General features: G+C 41.2%; 2 protein-coding genes across 4 annotated transcripts; both read right to left on the bottom strand.

Annotated features, from left to right (window-relative positions):
* Positions 1–385: 385 nt before the first annotated feature.
* Positions 386–6,440, bottom strand: p2ry10 (P2Y receptor family member 10). Of its 3 annotated transcripts, XM_025006701.2 has the most exons (5): positions 6,036–6,438; positions 5,577–5,746; positions 2,126–2,348; positions 1,861–2,041; positions 386–1,664 (listed from the first exon to the last, which is right to left on the bottom strand). In XM_025006701.2, exons 3-5 carry the CDS (start codon positions 2,329–2,331, stop codon positions 834–836), a joined length of 1,218 nt encoding a protein of 405 aa, XP_024862469.1. In that variant the 5' UTR covers positions 2,332–2,348; positions 5,577–5,746; positions 6,036–6,438; the 3' UTR covers positions 386–833. The 3 variants fall into 3 exon arrangements, with proteins under 3 accessions (XP_024862469.1, XP_017275250.1, XP_037833264.1); XM_017419761.3 differs by lacking the exon at positions 5,577–5,746 and having other exon boundaries at positions 6,036–6,440; XM_037977336.1 differs by lacking the exon at positions 6,036–6,438 and having other exon boundaries at positions 5,577–5,962.
* A 2,040-nt stretch (positions 6,441–8,480) lies between these two features.
* Positions 8,481–17,667, bottom strand: lpar4 (lysophosphatidic acid receptor 4). Its single transcript, XM_017419698.2, has 3 exons — positions 17,404–17,667; positions 11,026–11,817; positions 8,481–9,513 (listed from the first exon to the last, which is right to left on the bottom strand). The coding sequence occupies exons 2-3, from the start codon at positions 11,599–11,601 to the stop codon at positions 9,025–9,027; spliced, it is 1,065 nt and encodes a 354-aa protein (XP_017275187.1). The 5' UTR covers positions 11,602–11,817; positions 17,404–17,667; the 3' UTR covers positions 8,481–9,024.
* Between the last annotated feature and the right edge of the window lie 861 nt (positions 17,668–18,528).

Raw genomic sequence — 18,528 nt, 5'->3', positions numbered from 1 at the left:
TCAGGTTGACAAGCTAACAGCCTGTGCTTGCAAGGCCAAGACCAAAGTGGATTAAAACAACTCCAGTCTTTAAGAAAATCACAGCGGCTCATGTGAGTGCTACTTTATAAAGCTTTACATTACCATCATTTTAAGTGGTTATTTTCACAGAAATCTAGGGCTACTTGTGTGCAAATAGCAGCAACAGCTGCTAGTCGTAGCAGTTCCAGTGCAGCTTGGGGTCAATTCCTGCAAGAATATCACAATATTTCCGCCTGAAAATGTAACATTTGGGGTTTTTGTGGTCTGTTTGGTTTGCTTTTTCTGATTGGAGTTCTCTGTAAACTCTTGTTTTTCAGTTTTATGTATCAGAATGTTTCAGTTATCTTGTTTCTGACAGGTTTTCAATTTCATCAGTCTTCTGTTACCAGTTCAGTCAGGCATTCATTTCCATTTTTTTTTTTTTTTTCATGATTCATGGTCTCGGTTCTGCGCAGACTACTAGCTGTTGGCTTGCCAATCATGTCAAAATGAAACTGTTTAGAAAAGCTATCTATGACACGTACAATATTATTTCTTCACATCATTTTCATAGAATCCCACTTCACTGTCCATTTAAAGCTTATCAGGTCAGTTTCACAGACAACTGTAACATCAGAGTTTGACCAAAATCTGCTATGAATACCCATCGTCTTGAGAGACTTTAGCAGGAAGGTTTGAGCCTGAATTTTCCCAATTCACATGTCCGAATGTCACTGAACCCTTCCATTAAGGTATTCCTCACATTTAAGCCTTTTTGGATAAAATTGTGTGTTTAAAGAATATGAGATATCGTCTATTTGTTGTCATGTAGCTCATTCGGCTTTCACGTTCTCTGAACATTTGCTCTCCATCTTCAGCAGCCTGGTTTGTGTGGGACACTCCGTTGGGGAGCTGACCGGGGAGGAGAGGATGGAGGAGGAGACAGAGGAGGTGCGCATGAAGTGCATTCGGAATTCAGCATTGAGAAAGTAATAAAGCAGAGGATTGAGGCAGCAGCTCAGGCTCGCCACGCACAGAGACACCGGGTGAAACAGTTTCACGCCCGCGATGATGCCACAGTTTTCCACAAGGTCCTGCGACACCATCATGTAGAGGACGAAGTTGATGTGGTACGGGGCAAAGCAGAACAGAAAGAGAGCAGAGCAGCTCAGCACTATCCGCAGAGCTCGCCTTTTCTCCCTGTTCCTATCCTTCTCTTGGTTTTTGCTTGTGTGACCGTTGGATGTAACTGACTGAAGTCTGCTTCGCGTTGAAGGGCTGAGCGAGGCCGATGTCTGCTGATCCTCGCTCTGCTTCCGGTTGAGGGACCAGGCGATGCGGACGGAGCAGTAAATGATGCATATGAGAGGAATCAAGAAGCCAAAGAGCTCCGTGAAGGTTATTATGATGGCCGCCATACGTAAGGACACTTTGCGCATTGGCAGGTCTTTAAAACAGCTGTCACTGTCAGAAGTGTTGGCTGATGCGCTGACATTTGTACTCTGCTGTTGGCGACTGCTGCTTCGCATCAGAATAAAAGGTGAGCAAGCCAGGCCGACCACCACCCACAAAATTACACTGATCAGCAGGTCATAACGGCGTCTCCAGCGACGAGCTGAAAATGGGTTGAGCAGGAAGGCGTACCTCTGAATGCTGATACACATCTGAAAGAGTTAACACAAGTGATAAAACTGTCCAAAAATGCAGCAGAAGAGAAATAACGACTTCCTGTTACGTCCAAAATGTCTTTTTAAAATAATAATTAGCATGTGGCATTTAATGCCAAGGGAAGACAAATTCCAAAGTTCCCGCTGAACGTTCCTGTGTTCGGCTCACATTTCACTCAAGCGACTTTCTTACCAGGAACGCTATGGCGGCGTACATGTTGAGGTATCTCAGGTAGAAGCAGATCATGCACACTGCCTTTCCAAAAGGCCAGTTGTGGTTGAAGTAATAATAGATCCTGAGGGGCAGAGAGAGGATGTGAACCAGGTCTGCCGCAGCCAGATTTATCATAAAGATCACCGTCTTGGTCTTCTTCCTGTGGAACGACACGCGAAAGAGTTAGCCTAAAACCTACGGCCCCATTGTTTTTTTTTATTTGTCTGACTTTGTAACTGTGTACCAGATGTGCCTGCAGAGAACCCAGAGAGCAGCGGTGTTGAGCAGCAGCCCCGGGATGAAGAGCAGCAGGAAGAAGCCCGCATAATACAGTTTCAGGATCTCATCGACGTTCGTTGAACTATCGTTACACAACGTAGTATTCTGAGACATTTTCCCTCTCATACAGACACTAATGGCACTTCCTTTTTTCACTCGTTCGTGTTTCATTCAGACATCTTTCCCACCTGAAAGAGAAGTAAATAGGAGTAAATAATGTAGAACAGTACTAATTTTAGTCCATGACATCTTTTGTAATAAATTTAGTACAGATGCCGACACATAAGCACTGAACCACACATTCTTCCAATTCTGTCATGGTTGTTGATGCATCATTTTGCCCGCTTCAAAAACCCCACCCCACACAAGATTTTTATCAAACTGTGCAGCTTGATCACAAAAAAAAAGATTAAAACAAAGGGTCCTGACTTCTGGTAGCAGTACATCACACAACGTGGATTAAATTCACAATCGTCTCAAACACAACAATTAAATTTTGTCAAAATAAGTAGGAAAACCCATCCCTCTGTGGAGCTCTCATTCAAAGTTTGAAAGGGTCACTATATATAGTTACACAATCACAGTTTATGATTTTGTGAGGTTTTAATCTTTTAATGTTAGGCTTAGAATAAATGAATGATGTCACACCTAAATTTTTAAAAGGTTTTTGAAAACAAATTGTTTCTTCCCCCCACAAAGTTACTGTTTACACCATGCAATTTATACTTTTAAATGCAGACATTTTTGTATTTTTCAGTCAGCATATCCCTCTCTCAAACCCTCCATAGAGTGTGCATACTCTCATTGACTTCCATTGTATCTGAACTCTGAGTTCTCTTTTTAAAACCTGAAGTCAAGGGTCTCTTAAACCGGCTCTATCTAGTCCATAAAACACTGCAGATGACGTAGGGCCTCTCACATTTCAAGTTTTTTTTTTCTTTTATTATATGACAGTTTTCGAACAGTGACATTTTGTTTAAGGCCCAACTTCTAATTTGCATTTTTTGCCTGTCTGATGAGGAGTGCAGCCCCTCCTCCCTCTGCTCCCCAGAACAGGCGGGAGTCACCGTGGCAACCAGTGACTCAGAATCTGCTGAGTCATTGGATCTTGTATTGTTCAGCAGGTTCTTCTCTGTTAAATTATTCCATAATGACGGGTCCATAAATTCCGCTTAATTTGAACATTTTTTTTATGAGGAGAAAGGAGAACTGAATAAAACCCCTGTAGCGTCTATTATTTATAGCCATCCCCACCCCACCATTTGACCCAGGTGTTTCAAAGTATTTTTGTACATACTGTATTTTTTAATTTTTGTCTTATTTCATAAATTCTTTATAAAATAAGACTCTGTTTCAGTCATAACTTACATTGTTAAAAAAAAATAGTTCCAAATTACTATTAGGCTTTACAGAAGAAAGCTGATGTTTGTTGGAAGTAGCTGCATTTAAGATTTCATCACACATCGACAACGGACTCTGGCTGGTGGCTTTTTCTTCTACCACAAGCATTTCCTCACAAGTTACACCAATACCAGTGGAGTTGGGTAACGTTTCACATCTTTGGGGTTTCCGCTTTTTCAAATAATTTTTTCCTTTTCTTTTTTTGCCTTTTTGTTTTTTGCTTAAAACGTGAAACTAAATGTTTCCGTTTAAAGACTGAACTCAATAATTTGCAAAGGAAACTCAGCCTCCATGGGTCTCGTGTTTGGCAGGTGCTGATCCACCTACACAGTGACCTGAATATTACAAGTTAAAAACAGTTTCACAGCAGCAGAACATCGGGCATAAAAACCTTTTAATTCGCTTTTTTGAATCCAGGTGGAGTGTTTTGACTTGTTTGCTTTTAAAAACATACTGCAGTTTAGGTTGTTAATAAAAAGCCGCAGCTGTCATTATATGAACCCAAAGTCCAGCGCTATGAATGCAGCTGACGGTTTCATACAAGCCATAAAAAACTGTTTTTTTTTTCCTGCATATTTTAATTTTACAATGCAGTTTTTGTTTCTCTGAAGGTTGATTCTCTAAGTCTGTTTGTGTTATCTGCATAAGCAAACTAGTTCCAGTTTTATATTGTGCAAAAAAAAAAGTGCGTAAAATCACTTTTGGTTGAACTTTGGTGAATTTAATTTTAACATAGATGATGACTTTTCCTAATCATTTAGAAACACACGGGTCCAAGGTGGGTTTTTTTTCTGTGAAATCAAAGGACTAGATAAAAACAGGGTAGTCATTCTGTTGGAAAATCAACAAAAGCATTTATTGTTTCTCACAGCCCTGAAAAGCAAACTTGTTTCCCCTTAGCAAAATTTTGGATCTATTAGATATCAATAAAGTCTTTAAACATTGGAAAGGTTTAAACACCTGATCCCTGTGTATTTGCTTTGTGCTAAACCAAAGCAAATGCAATGTTCAAGGTAAAACATCTCAAACTGATTTGTCTTTGAGCCATATTATAAACAGTCACGGTGTAGTGAAGAACACGGGGCCAAAACGTGAGCAGTTTTCTCAGATCAGGTGCCAAAAATAAATGAATGTAAATGAAACCAGTCAGCCATGTTCTGAGGTTCTGTGTGGATGTGTGTGCGCCACGTTTGGTTTTACTTTCTGCATTACTGAGGGTTATTATTAGTGTCTCACATGCAAAGGAACTGCACGTTTTAAATGAGCTTAAAACTTTCTGAAGATACTTAAGCGTGTTTCTGTGTGTGGGGGAGGTGGGTTGAACCGAGCTGAACTGCCAACAGATGAAGCAATAACTTGATATTATTAGACAATGATAAAATCTACAACAGAAAACTTAAGGTTGCAGAGGAAGAGCGTTGAGTTGCTTATCAGCACACCATCATCCTTCCTTCTGACAACAAAACAGGCCTCCTCCCTTCCTATACCATAGTCGCAAGGGGAAGAGAGAAACAGTCGCCGTTCTTTTTGATTGATTTACTGAAATCTTGACTCATGATTTCAGGGACCGTTTATCACGTTAGGTTCCAAAGTTACAAATATCTTTATTAAATTGAGAAAAATCCTGTGTCAGGAAGAAATATGCATATAATCTCTAGGCTTTCATTTGAATGTAACGCTTTAAAGCAATGCAAACAGTTTCGTAATAACGTTAAAAACCACTTTTCCAGCAGTTTGTTCAAATTTTCCTATGAGGTGACAGAGGATGCCAAAAACAAACAAACGAACAAAAACCTAATATAAAACTAACATCCTAATACAACTGACGTTTTTATATTTTTGAAAATTGAAACACAGACTTGTACAGCGTTGCATTCATTTCCGTAAAACCTGAAAGATTTACCAACAAAACATCAGCTACAGCAAACCCAGAAACATGAAATCAACTACAGCCGACAGCAGCCCGACTCCCTGACAGGCACTTTTTAATCTGTAAAGAGAACATCTGCATTTACCTTGAGTTAATATGTCTTCTCCTTAAATCGACAGCATGCACACAGAGGAGAAGCTACAAGAATCGTCAGCAACCTCATGCCTCAGCAGCTTCACAAACACAGTCAGCATCAGCCCTTCCTCTCCTTCCTCTCTCTTGTGCAAAAGTACACAACAGAAGAAGTTGTCCGTGCTGAAAAAGAAGTCAGCCTTATGCACAGAGGATGGTGTGGTTTGATCGCGCAATTAAACGAGGCGTTATCTGTTGTGGGCTGCTCTCATATTTGGCACACTTGTTCCTGTGGCACAATCGTGAGAGGAAGAAGAAGGTCGGTCCTCTCATGTTTTCACATTGTAGCTTAGCACTGAGCCCATATAGATACCGAGCAATAAGCCAAAACTGACACAGAATTGGGTTGATAAGAGGTTAAAAAGCAATAACAGTGTTGGCAGTGTCAAAACAGAAACAGTTTTTTTCTTACCTGGAAAAGTCTGAGTAGCTCCAAAGCAGGTGGTCTGTGAGCGTGCATGGCAAGAGGACGTGCACCTTTTTTTGCACACAGCTATAATATAAAACAACATAAACAATGACACATATTGAAATTGAATTAGTGCAAAACTGCAAGCTTACTTCCTCTATCAGAGGCGCCTCTTCCTAGTTGTTAAACAGCTTAGCTAAAAAAACAAAAAAACAATTCAACAAAATCAGACAAAAACAAAATTCTCAAGAGGTCACACTAGGAAAAGTCCCAGGCTGTGGCAAGCATGTGCACGACTCATTTTGAATTTTATAAAATTGGTTTTTGGTTTCTCTCCGCAGTCAGGTCAACAGCCTGTAGAAGTATGACAGGTGAGCATGCAGAACCTATAGCTGTGCACGCAACAGTGAAAGACTCAGGGTGTAAAGTCTCATGATTTAAAGCAGAACTCATGTGTTCCCATTTATGGCCACTAGATGTCAGAACAGGACACCAGTCGTTGTTTCCTGATCTACAGTGAGTTGGTTTCTTTTTTTCCCTCCTAAACATTCACGACTGACTGTTTTTAAAAATCTTCATTTTGGAAAGCATTTTTTAAAATGTCTCATCTTTTGGTGTGGATGGGAGGTACAAACACAACAGAAACTCTTCTTTTATGCCACTAAGTACTGTCTCTCAGCACGACTGCTAATGATCTGAAAGATTTTATTATTATTGTAGAGGATTAATGACTTCAAGGCGAATCATCGAGGTACTAAAAGCAACAAACACAGAGGAACTCTGAGCCTCTTCTTTATTTGTACTACTTTACTTCTTTTGCACTATTTTAGTTTAGTATTCAACATTGTTGTGTGACTGAAATCTCTCAGATACAAACTATAAACTCACCAGCCATTTTATAAGGTCCAACTTTTCAACTGCTTGTTAATGAAAGCTAAACAGCCAATCACATGGCAGCAACTCGGTGCATTTAGGCATATTGGTGTGGTGAAGACGACTCGCTGAAGATCAAACTAAACATCAGAAAAAGGGGAAAAAGGGGGATTTAAGTGACTTTGAACACAGCGTGATTGTTGGTGCCAGTCAGACTGGTCTGAGTATTTCAAAAACTGATGATCTACTTGGATTTTCACACACAGCCATCTCTAGGGTTTACAGAGAATGGTCTGAAAATGAGAAAATATCCAGTTAACAGTAGTTTGTGGACAAAAAATGTTTGGTTGATGTCAGAAGTCAGAGGGAAATGTACAGACTGGTTTGAAACGATAAAAAGTCAACAGTAGCTCCAAAAAAAACAAAACAAAAAAAACCCAGAATATGCAGAATACCACGTCTGAACTCAGCACACGTCCAACTTTGAAGCAGATGAGCTACAGCAGCAGAAAACCACACCGGGTGACACTCCTGTCAGCTGAGAACAAGAAACAGAAGCTACAGCTCACACAGGCTCACCAACACTGGAAAATAAGAGATTGGAAAAACATTGCGTGGTCTGATACGTCTCAGTTCACTGGACTCCAACGGCCTCCACAGTTGCCGGATCTCAATCCAATCGAGCACTTTTAGGATGAGGTGGAACGCAAAATTTGCATCATGGCTGTGCAGCTGACAAATCTACAGCAACTAGGTCATGCTATCATGTCAGTATGGACCAAAAACTGTGAGAAATGTTTCCAACACCTTGTTGAATCTATGCCATGAAGATTTAAGGCTGGTCTAAAGGCATGGGAGACTCCAACCCAGTACTAGAAAGGTGTACCCAATAAAAAAGAATTAAATTAGATGGGATGACACACCTAAACAGCTGCAGCTTAATTTTTGCCTGTAAGCATTGCCAAAGGAATGCAACAGATTTGCCACTATGTCTGTTTATTTTGTCCCTTTATGAGCTGCTGTGACCAACCTTGCATCCCATTGGGAATTTGATGCCAAATTTAGAGAATTTCAGCCAAAAAGTATTCCTCAAATTTGTCCACGCATATTCAGCAACTTTTCACATTTTTGGATCTGCTGACTCGTTACTGTTTTGTGATTTGTGTTGTGTAAGACGAGGATTCTGGGTAAACAGTCACGACTGTTCATCCGTACTTTGGAATGTGAGCACATTTGCTGCGTGTAAGAGACTTGGAGCAGATCTGCAGTCTAATGCCAGATTAAGGCAGAGAGACCCCATTCAGGGGCAAACAATAGACCATTGCTCAAGTCATAATAAGCATTTGGCCTGAGACACGACACACAGGCCAAGGTCCTCAAATAAATTAGGGCTTGCTCCCGCTCTGCTGCCGAGCTCACAGTGGCTACTTTGAGAAGAAAACAGAGCTGGAGTAGAAAAACTCCTCCACAAGTTCAAAATTTACAGTCCTGCTAACAAAGAGCAGTTCAAAGAAGGCTCGACCGAGAGAACAGACGCAAGGCCGAGGGAGGGAAATAATAAATACAACCACAAAATACATTCAAGAAAGGCATTTAGTGTTGTCACACTTCAACATTTACCTCAGCAGATCAACATATTTATATACTGTACAAGTAATGTCATTACGTTAATATCTAATAAAACATAATGCACTGATTGTTTAAACGGTTAATATGAAGACTTATTGTCTTAAGAGTTATAAAAACACTGAGCATGTGTCAACAAGATGGATAGAGATCTCCATTTTATGGACAATCTATTATGCATTGTGTGGGTTAAGCCTGAGTGATGATGTACTGCAATCCCTTTGGGAGGCTCTTTGTCTATCTTGACCATCACAGTAGTCCCCGTGTTGTGGTCCTTACAAAGTTCACTCATAACAAATACAGATACATTCCTTTGTTGTCCAGTAGTGGATTAAGCCATAAAGCCCAGGCCATACTTCAAGACTTACCTCAGGGCTTAACTAATCTGCTGAGCTATTTGTTTGCCACTTCCACAATCAAACAGCTTGTTGTTTAATCTGTCACGTTCAGATTTTCCATCAAAACCCACTTCTTTTTCTCCAACAAGGTTGAGTCATAACTGACTGTCAGATATGGTTGTCTCTTTTCCATTGCTGGCCACATTGTGTGTGTCTGAGGGAAGATTTTGTGCTGTGTACATTGTCTCGGTGTCGCTGCGGGGGATGCTCGGAGGGCGTGAGCCGGATCCTTTGCCACCTGTTGTTAGGCTCTTCTGGAAGCTCTCGGAGGTGAAGTAGTAGACCACGGGATCCAGGCAGCAGTTGAGACTGGCCAAACACAGGGTGATGGGGTAAAGCGTCCGGGCAAAGCGCTCCACGGTGCAGTTAGCCAAGGCCTGGGTTCGCACAAGGGCATACAGGAAGAGCAAGAAATTGTACGGCACAAAGCAGACGATAAAAATGGTTAGATGGACCACAATCATCCGCAGGACACGTTTCTTGCTGTCACATCCATGACCAACAGTCACCGGGCGGCGCAACGTCCGTAGCACCAATGAGGAGCAAACTAAATTGGCCAGGAGAGGGAAGAGAAAACCCACAATCTGGGAAAAAGAAGAACAAACATATGAAATAAGAGTTGAACCTTGTTGCTCTGCATTAAGAAACTCTACAACTGATGAGTCAGGGGGAAGAGAAAGTCCACCTTCTTTCAAATCTCTGGTTTTACATATCAGGACATAACAAAAACGATCTGTTATTTCACAGGTTCTAAAACTATTTAAATCTAACCTCAAAAACAAAAACACACAACAGATTCCACCATGTCATTATTTATCAAACAAAAACAAAGCCAAAATGGAAAAGCCATGTGTAATAAAATAAGTCCACTCCATGGTTCAACAGCTTGTAGAAACAGTTTTAGCAGGAATATCTTTAAATAATTGTTTTCTCTGTCTTTATCGGTCTCTCCTATATAGTTGCAGAGGATTTCTGGCCTATTCTGCTTTTCAGCATGACCTCTGTTCATTGGGGTTCATTGGGATCATAAGCTCTATTAAGGTCTCACCACAACATTACAGTCAGGTTGAGGTTATAAACTTTAACAGGATCACTGCAGCACCTTGATTCTGTTCTTTATCAGTCATTCTCTTGTAGATTATCTGCTGTGTTTGGGATCATTGTTCTGTGGCATCACGATCCAGTTTGGTTCAAGCCTCACATTTCACTCTAAAATCCTTTGGTCTGCAGGGTTTAACCTTTGGTTCATAGTCAACTCAACGGCTTTAAGGTGTTCAGGTCTGCTGCAAAATCATCTCCACTCCACCACCATGCTTGACATTTGGTATGAGATGTTTGTGCTAATATGCTGTGTTTGGTTTTTGACAAACATGGTGCTGTGCATTATGGAGCTTGAGTCCAAAAAAGTAATACTTGTTCATTCTTTTTCTAATCGACCTGTCATCAACTTTTATCATTTAACCTGCTAACTGCGACCCATAGAGTCTGACACGGACTCTTGGGGTTTTTGACATTTCTTTGAGCTTTGCACTCTGACCATGGGGTGAATTTCTTGGGATGTCTAGTTCCTGGAAATTGTTAACTATCGTAAATGTTTCCCACTTGTAAATAATCTTTCTTGCTGTAGAATAATGGACTCCAATTTTTTTATAATGATGTTGTAATTCTTCTTGGATTGATGGGCAGCAACAATTGCTTCTCTAAGGTCAAGTCTTGCCTCCTTGCCTTCGTATTAACACATATTTGCTCCACACCAATAAACTGTCAAAAGCTCCTGCTTTTATAGAGGTGGCTGGTTGCAAATGATTCAGTTAATCAATACATTTGCATAACAGGACCTGGATGATACTTTCCCTTTTAATTCCTACGGAAGCAGCAAGGGTGGGCTTAGTTTTTCATCCAACTTTTCCTTTTTGTTTATTGATTAATAAATAAATTATTACATGGTGAGATATGCTGTGCTTTGTTCACTCATATTTAACAATTGTAGAACTTAGACCAGTTCCTTTATGTGACGTACTGACATGTACAACCCTAGAAAAGAGAGTGGATTTCTTTTTTCCCCGTGACTATATGTTAAACCGGTTTCTGTTTACCTCAATGAAGATGGTGATTTTAGACAGGTAGGTCTTCCAGGTTTTTTTGGAAAATCCCTCAAAGCATGTAGTGGCCCTGTGTTTGCTGTTGATGGTGGAGAAGAAAGTCACTGATATTCCTCCCCCCACGATGGTGAGCCATACAGCAGCACAAACCATCGCTGCGTTCCTGCGAGTGCGGATGGCGCGTGAGCGGAACGGGTACATGATTGCCAGGAAGCGGTCTACACTGATGCAGGTGAGGAAAAGCATGCTGCCATAGATGTTGGTGATGAAGGCCGTTCCTGAAACCTTGCACAGTCCATCTCCAAAAGGCCAGTTCTGATTCACATTGTAGAAGACCTTGAACGGCAGCGTGAAAACAAAAACTAAATCAGACAGTGCTAAGTTAGTCATGAACATTGTGGTCTCATTGCGCATCTTCATCCGGAAGCAAAACACAAAGAGGGCTGCGCAGTTGGTGATCAGGCCTAAGATAAAGACCACACTGTACACTGCAGCGTACAAGTCGTACTTGAAGGAGTCATCAATCCCACAATCCTCCATTCCGGTTTCGTTGATCACCAGGCTGGCCATAGTGATGGATCAGACAGACAGGGGTCTCCACAAAAAAAAAAAAAAAAAAGAGGCCACACAAGTGTAGTCAGGAAAGGGGGAGTCAGAGCGGAAATCTGGACATCTGAAGTCTCAGCAGGGGAGCCTCCAGTCAAGCCCCGTCCAAGTCATCGTAAAGCATCAGACACACAAATGGAGGCAGACACAATCAGGATGCTGTTCGACAGGTCGATTCTCCTGCAGAGAGAAAAAGGAAAAAGCACTCAGCCACTTCCTCACTATAAAGATTCCTACCCAAGAAACAAATCACTTCTATTTTTCAGAAGACAAAGCTTACATTTGTACATGATCCAAATTAACACAATAAAACTAGAGATGGCTCGTCGGATCAGTGTTGCAATCCTCTGTATTTTGTGTTTAGTTTTCTTATTTGCTGCCACATCAGCCTTTTTGTTTTCTCTTTTTAAAATAAATCAGTTTTTGTCTTTTCAAGATGAGCCCGGGTTCCTCTCTGTCAAACCTGATATAAACAGCCATACAGCACTAAAAGATAAAATAAATGCTAATTCCAAAAACTGTTTGTTCAGGTGAATCCATCAATGTTTGCTTCTTTTTGGACAGTATGCTATGTACCAATAGATGTATTTGTTTTTCAGTGTTGTACCAAACTGAATATGATGTTTTAATATATCGTACAGTGATCTCTCTGTACTGCTAAACCCTCATAGTCGACCGCAGTAGTCCCACATTATTTCGTTATTAAATGCTCATTTATGCATTAAGGAATTAGATGTTTGAAAGGTGTGTTTTCAGTTTGTAGTTTGTGTTAACACAGAAAACACACACACACACACACAGAGCTGATTCAGCTGAGCAGATGATCTCGTTGTTGAGCTCAGCTGAGGTCTGATAACAGATCTTTGATTTGACTCAGATGTTTCACAGCAGTTAAACATCAGAAACATTCGGGGCAGGAGCTTTCAAACTGAGGGTACTTGTTACGTCTGAGCTTTCATGCAGTTAAGTGAGATTCTCTGTGTATTTCTGTGCTACAGTAGCTGTTGTTATGAACTCATATCAGATGGTTTTAGTCACTACAAAATGTTGCTTAAGATTCATCTAAACTGGATCAAACTTCTTTTTCTTTTTTTTTTAAGAAAGTAGATGGAAAGCTCCATGTAAAACTTCAATTCCCAGAATATAAATAAACAATAAATCTCTGTCTGGACTCCAGCACAGAAGGGTAAATAACTCAGCATGAAGGAAACGCAGCACAGAGCTGCTCCCACCAGAGAATACAATAGTTTAGTTTCAAAACAACAATTTTGGTGACGCAACAGTACGTAAAACAATGACAATTGTCTTGTGTAAGGCAGATAACAGACTGTAAGAAACGTGTTGTAAACCTCTGAGTCAAAATGTTCATTTAACATCAGTAATAAACTTTGTTTCATGCCCGCCAAACTGTCATTGCTTCTTTTATAATAATTTGTATATTTCAGGGTGTGTAATAACAATTTCTTTATGTGTTAGATAATCACATAAATGATGTTCATTATTTCTCTAAGCTTGCATGTTTAGAATTAGTGATGAGGGTTTTATTCGTGATAGTGTCCATGTTATGCTTTGGTTCGTAGTCGAAATATGATAATATTTCATTATTATAAACAAATTTGAACAACAATACTGCAAAAGCTGTTTCAGCTTAACAGAACATTCAATGTTCTTTTTTTAAGGAGTTTTTCAGGAGTTTTTACAGGAGTTGATAAATCTGACTGTAAATTATTTATAAATAAAATGCAGTCCAGTGGTTTTCAAAATAAAATTCCTCATGTTTCATGTGCGAACAAAGAAACAGTTTTTTCATTTTGTAAAATAAAAGTGCCAGACATATAAACAAAAATCACTCTGTTTCATCATTGGTACATATAATGTTTGTGTAAAATTATTTATTATGACTGTGTGATATTTGATGTTGAGGAGCAGGACGTTGCCTTGTTTGGTTAACAATGACTTATTTTACACTCAAATGCTTCACTAAAGTCGCAGTTATCACCTGCCACAGAAAACAGAGGTGGAGCGATAATGTTTTTGCTCAGTGTCTGTGTGTGTCTGTGTGTGTCTGTGTGTGCATTTGTCTGTATTATTAGCAAAATATCTCATGAGCCAAATAACAGATTTAAATGAAACTGTAAGACAATCATCCTCGGGTGTATATCCACAACTGAATAACTTTCGGAGTCGACCCAATTCAAGATGGCTGCCACAGCTAATTGACCATAATCTAGACAAAAATGAATACACCTCAGTGAATTTTACAGATACTGAGCTAAAGTTTGGTGCGGTAGTAACTGAGAGTCATTCACACCACATATGTCGAGCTCTAACCTGCGAGTTCAGGCACAATAGCACAATATTGATGGTTGAGATGCTAGAGATTTCATATAATGTTATGTTCAAGTTTTGACCAAAATGGCTGTAACTCTTGTCATTTCTAAGAGTCTATATCTCTCAGCTTGCCTGGTAACACCTTGGCAACCTCCCTGGAAGAGGTGGCTGTGAGGAGAGATGTCTGGGCCTCCCTGCTCAAGCTGCTGCCCCAAAGACTGACTCCAGAACAAGCAGCAGATAATGGATGGATGGATGGATGGATGGATGGATGGATGGATGGATGGATGGATGGATGGATGGATGGATGGATGGATGGATGGATGGATGGATGGATGGATGGATGGATGGATGGATGGATGGATGGTGCCAGTCTCCAGCCGTCACTGTGCGAGAGGCGGGGGACACCCTGGACGGGTCATATGTCCATCGCAGGGACGCATACAGACAAACGAGACAAACAACCATTCACACTCCCACTCACACCTAGGGACAAGTTAGAGTTACCAATGAACCTAACATGCATGGTTCTGGTCTGTGGGAGGAAACCGGAGGACCTGGAAAAAACCCACGTGTGCACAAGGAAGAAGGTGTAAACACCACCCAGGAAGGTTGAGAGGTGAACCTGTGACCTTATTGCTGAGAGGCGACAGCGCAGTGCTGCCCACAATAAGTACAGTATTTTGTAATTTTTTTTTTAAACCACTGATTGTCTAGTTTTTTAATCTTAACAGATCAAATCTGACTGAACCACTATGCATTTAAACAACTTACGGTAGTTTTCCTCTCCATGTTTTGGTCCGTTTCAGTTTTAAAATAAAACGTTCAACACATTGACGCATTAGGTTCGTGTTTATTAGTCACAAGAGTGCCTCACAGCATGTGGAAACTGTTACATAACGTCTGCTGGGGCTCAGAGCAGATGTGCCAAAAAATCTGATCAAAACAAAACCTATTGATGTCTTTACTTTTTTTCTAGTTCATTTAAAGAAAAAAAAAAGGAAAAGCACTTTTCATTTTGACCTGTATTAGGATCAACAACCTCTTGTTCCATCAGTCTTTGTTATATAAAGTTTCCCTTGTGTTTCTCTGCTTGCATCTCAAGTGCTTTACCTTATATAAAGAGCTAATCCAAGCTGTTGGCCTGATTTAATGAGCTAAACTGGTCTTATCTTGTGTTACTAAACAAATTTAAACCAGCAGTGAGTTGGTCTGTTTTTCTGGCTGTTTGAATCCTCTGAGCACAGTCTAACACACACACACCCCCACACACACAAAGGCAATGCTGTGAGCCTGAAGTCCATCAGCCCTGTCTGGTGCCAGCTGCAGTGTGACATCTTTACTGCATTTTCACACGACCCCTCCTTCTAAAGAGCCTCCAGCAGGCCTCTCAAAGGCCTCACTGTACCCATCTGCACCAAAACCTACATTTACATATGCAAAATGTGTACACAGGAAGGCAAACACTAGCATGTGCCAGTCCTCAAACTGGGTTCTGTGTACTGTGGCTCGGGCCCAGAACTCCTGACAGAACCAGCTTCACCTTCTGCTGATAAGGTCTGCTCGTGTAAAGGTAACAAGCGCCTCCATATCTGAACGCTGCCGACTTGGAGCACAGGCTGGATTAGTAACGGTCCTGCCCGGGTGGGGGGGGATGTTAGTCCTGAGCGAGGTTTTAAGGGCACATTTTTGGACAGCTGCACAGTTTCGAGAGTTTCCCCCCACAGCCAGACACAGCGGTGACAGAAAGAGGCCTCTGGGACCCGCTGATACGAGCGGATCGAGTTCAGGCTCAGCTCACGTCCAGCTGTTCCTTTCTCTCACATGCCAGGAGGAAAGAGACGAGAAAGGGGACTGAAGGTGGGGGACAGCGAGGCGCACGGTTCTGTGTTCAAATCATCTTCATCCCAACTCACAGCGTTTATAATTTACCCTGTTTCCAGCAAGGAGCATCTCACTCCACCGATGAACACATAACTGTTGCATCTATATAAAAGTAAAATGCACTTATCTCTTTTGAGCTTTTTCTTTTTTAATGTTTTTGAATCCATTTAAGGGTGCAGACATAAACACCCTCATTACTATTTGCTTATTATTCCTCAATTTTTATCCCAATTTTCTATTCAAAACTCCACTTTCACAGGTTTTTAAAGGTTCGGCTTGATTAGGAATGGTGCGCTAATGTAGCAGTGCAGACAAAATAAAAATAAAAAATAAAAACAACCAGGAATAAAAAAAAAAATCCCCATAGACAACAATGTGATTTTGATGTGAGCTCTTTAGCTCAGACGTCGCAACAGGAACATCCAAAGTTTAAAGGAGTCACAGAAAGTTGGACTTTAAATGACTGAGCTGACATTTTGATATATCTGACAGTTTTCACGCAATCACAGTTTATGTTTTGTGCTTTGAGGAGCTTTCAACTTTCTGATGATGTCACAGGGTAAACTTCTGAGCTGCCTAGACTTTCCAAAATTATTTCAAACAAACCCTTCCTATTCTCACAAACGTTACACTTCTTATACAGCTTATAAGTCACGGCGTACATCTTTTTCTCTTCTTTCACTGCTATAGGACCCCTCGGGGTGCCCACATTTAAACTCTCATTGATTTCCCTTTAGCTAAAAATATTCTCCTCCAAACCTGAAGCGAAGGCCTCTTTTAACTTGTCATATCTCCTGAATAAAACACCGTAAACACGTAGAAATGGAGGTGTGTCACGACTAGACGCTCGCACCACTTACTGTTCGGGAATTTCTTCTCTGCGTGCATAATTTGTCCTCTGTGTTTCTGTCTGCTTGTCTTATTAAGAGTGCTGTCAGAGAATGAGAGACACAGGCCAGCGGTAACCACGGTGACCCTAATGAGCAGCTGGCAGCTCATTTGATTACTGTTTAAAATGTTCAAAACATGAACATGTTGGCATTCTGTCAGAGTAGATCAGGGGTTGCCAGACTTTTACAGCTTCTGACTCACAAAATAATCGCGGCTCAGTTTTCTGAGCCCAACTATTGCCGGTTGAAGACGACCAACTTTGAGAATAATCCTAATGAAAACAGCCATAATGACAACACTAACAGCTTTAACAACCACAATAATGGAATCATCAGTTTATGACTACTGCTATTGTTCTTTTTGACAATTAAAGTGAAAACATGACATTAGCAATAGTTTTCTAAGTTTGACTTGTTTTCTGAGGACCAGCATTTGGTGTTTCATGACCCAACTTTTGGGTCAGATGATTGCATTATTACTTCTATTTATATACATTTTCTATATCGTGAATGTTTTTCTGTAAGATGCATTAAATGTGTAAGAGGAGCCGTATCTTAGTGAATAATGAATCCTTTAAAGCTTCCCCTAACTCTAAAGAAAAGCAGCTACAGCGGAGCACACACTCAATGTGGGGCAGCTGAGCGGATGGTGACAGCTCACCTCCCGGTCACCGAGCCTCTGCAGCCCGGCAGCAGAGCAGCAGCTGTCCCAGGACGAGCTCCACACCTCCTTCCAGACCTGCTTCCAGACCTGCTTCCAGACCTGCTTCCAGACCTGCTCTCCTGGACTCGCCCTCCTCCTCGGAGTCCGGCTCGGGGCTGCGCAGCGTCAAAACGACCGCTTATAATAAGCCTGCATCAAATCCCGCGATCTCTGCGACTCGCTCCAGTCCGTCTGTCCGTCTCGTCCGGACAGCGAGCGCAGCCCACCGCCAAGCGTCTGCGCGTGCGCGTCTGTGCGCGAGCGTGCATGCGCGCGGTCACAGGAAACGAGACAATAGCACCTCGACACGGGGGTCAGGAGGAGGAGGACAGGAGGGTGAGAGGGTCAACGAAGGACTGGAGAGGAAGAGCAGATCTATCTATCTATCTATCTGTCTGTCTGTCTGTCTACACTCAAAAAATGACTTGTTGGAATAGCAGAAAAAAAGTTAAAAATCCACACAGTTTTAGTCTTTTGTTTTTAACTGTTTTTATTGTTTTTGTTTTTGTTTTTTTACAGTATGTTGAAGTCGTTTATTTTACAGTCAACCCTAAAACTTCAACTAAACCTAAAGCCCAGCCCTGAACCCAACATTTGATTCCTACCCCAAACCCGACCTTGACCCCCTCTAACACTAACCCTGACCCATGACCCCTGACCCTAACCTGGGCGCCGACCCTAAACCGAACACTTGTCCCAGGATTCTATATCTAAACCTAACCCTGAACTACTGGCTCTGAACCTAACATTCAACTCTGACCCCCTGCTGACCCCTAACCCCAACCTGGACATCTGACCCTAAGGCGGATGTCAGCAGGCCTGGGTGAGAAGGGGGAAGTCTTTGGTGGTGAGGATGACAGTGATGGCAAATTATTTTAGGTTCTTTTTATTTTTAAAAGATAAAACTGTGTTGCTCACACTAACATTTGGGGTTCAATTAGCCAATTTGAACAAACTAAATTTGTTTTCAAATGTCTGACTGTATCTGGGCTTTCTCAATATCGTATTTTAGGACTTTGATTTTTTTGCAAAAGACAAACGTGATGCTCTTTAATTTGGGTGGGTGATTTAATTTTTTTTCTT

This window comes from Kryptolebias marmoratus, linkage group LG9, assembly GCF_001649575.2.
Source record: "Kryptolebias marmoratus isolate JLee-2015 linkage group LG9, ASM164957v2, whole genome shotgun sequence".
NCBI classification, from domain to species: Eukaryota; Metazoa; Chordata; class Actinopteri; order Cyprinodontiformes; family Rivulidae; genus Kryptolebias; species Kryptolebias marmoratus.
This window is presented reverse-complemented; position numbering and strand designations above follow the sequence as displayed.

Bases quoted from the DNA above. Each gene is read 5' to 3' on its own strand.
- p2ry10 (XM_017419761.3), bottom strand. From the start codon at position 2,331: ATGAAACACGAACGAGTGAAAAAAGGAAGTGCCATTAGTGTCTGTATG. The intron at 2,042-2,125 runs GTACACAGTTAC...GTCGTTCCACAG, and splicing joins GTTCTCTGCAGGCACATCTG to GAAGAAGACCAAGACGGTGA. The intron at 1,665-1,860 runs GTAAGAAAGTCG...TAACTCTTTCAG, and splicing joins ACGCCGCCATAGCGTTCCTG to ATGTGTATCAGCATTCAGAG.
- lpar4 (XM_017419698.2), bottom strand. From the start codon at position 11,601: ATGGCCAGCCTGGTGATCAACGAAACCGGAATGGAGGATTGTGGGATT. The intron at 9,514-11,025 runs GTAAACAGAAAC...TCTTTTTCCCAG, and splicing joins AAATCACCATCTTCATTGAG to ATTGTGGGTTTTCTCTTCCC.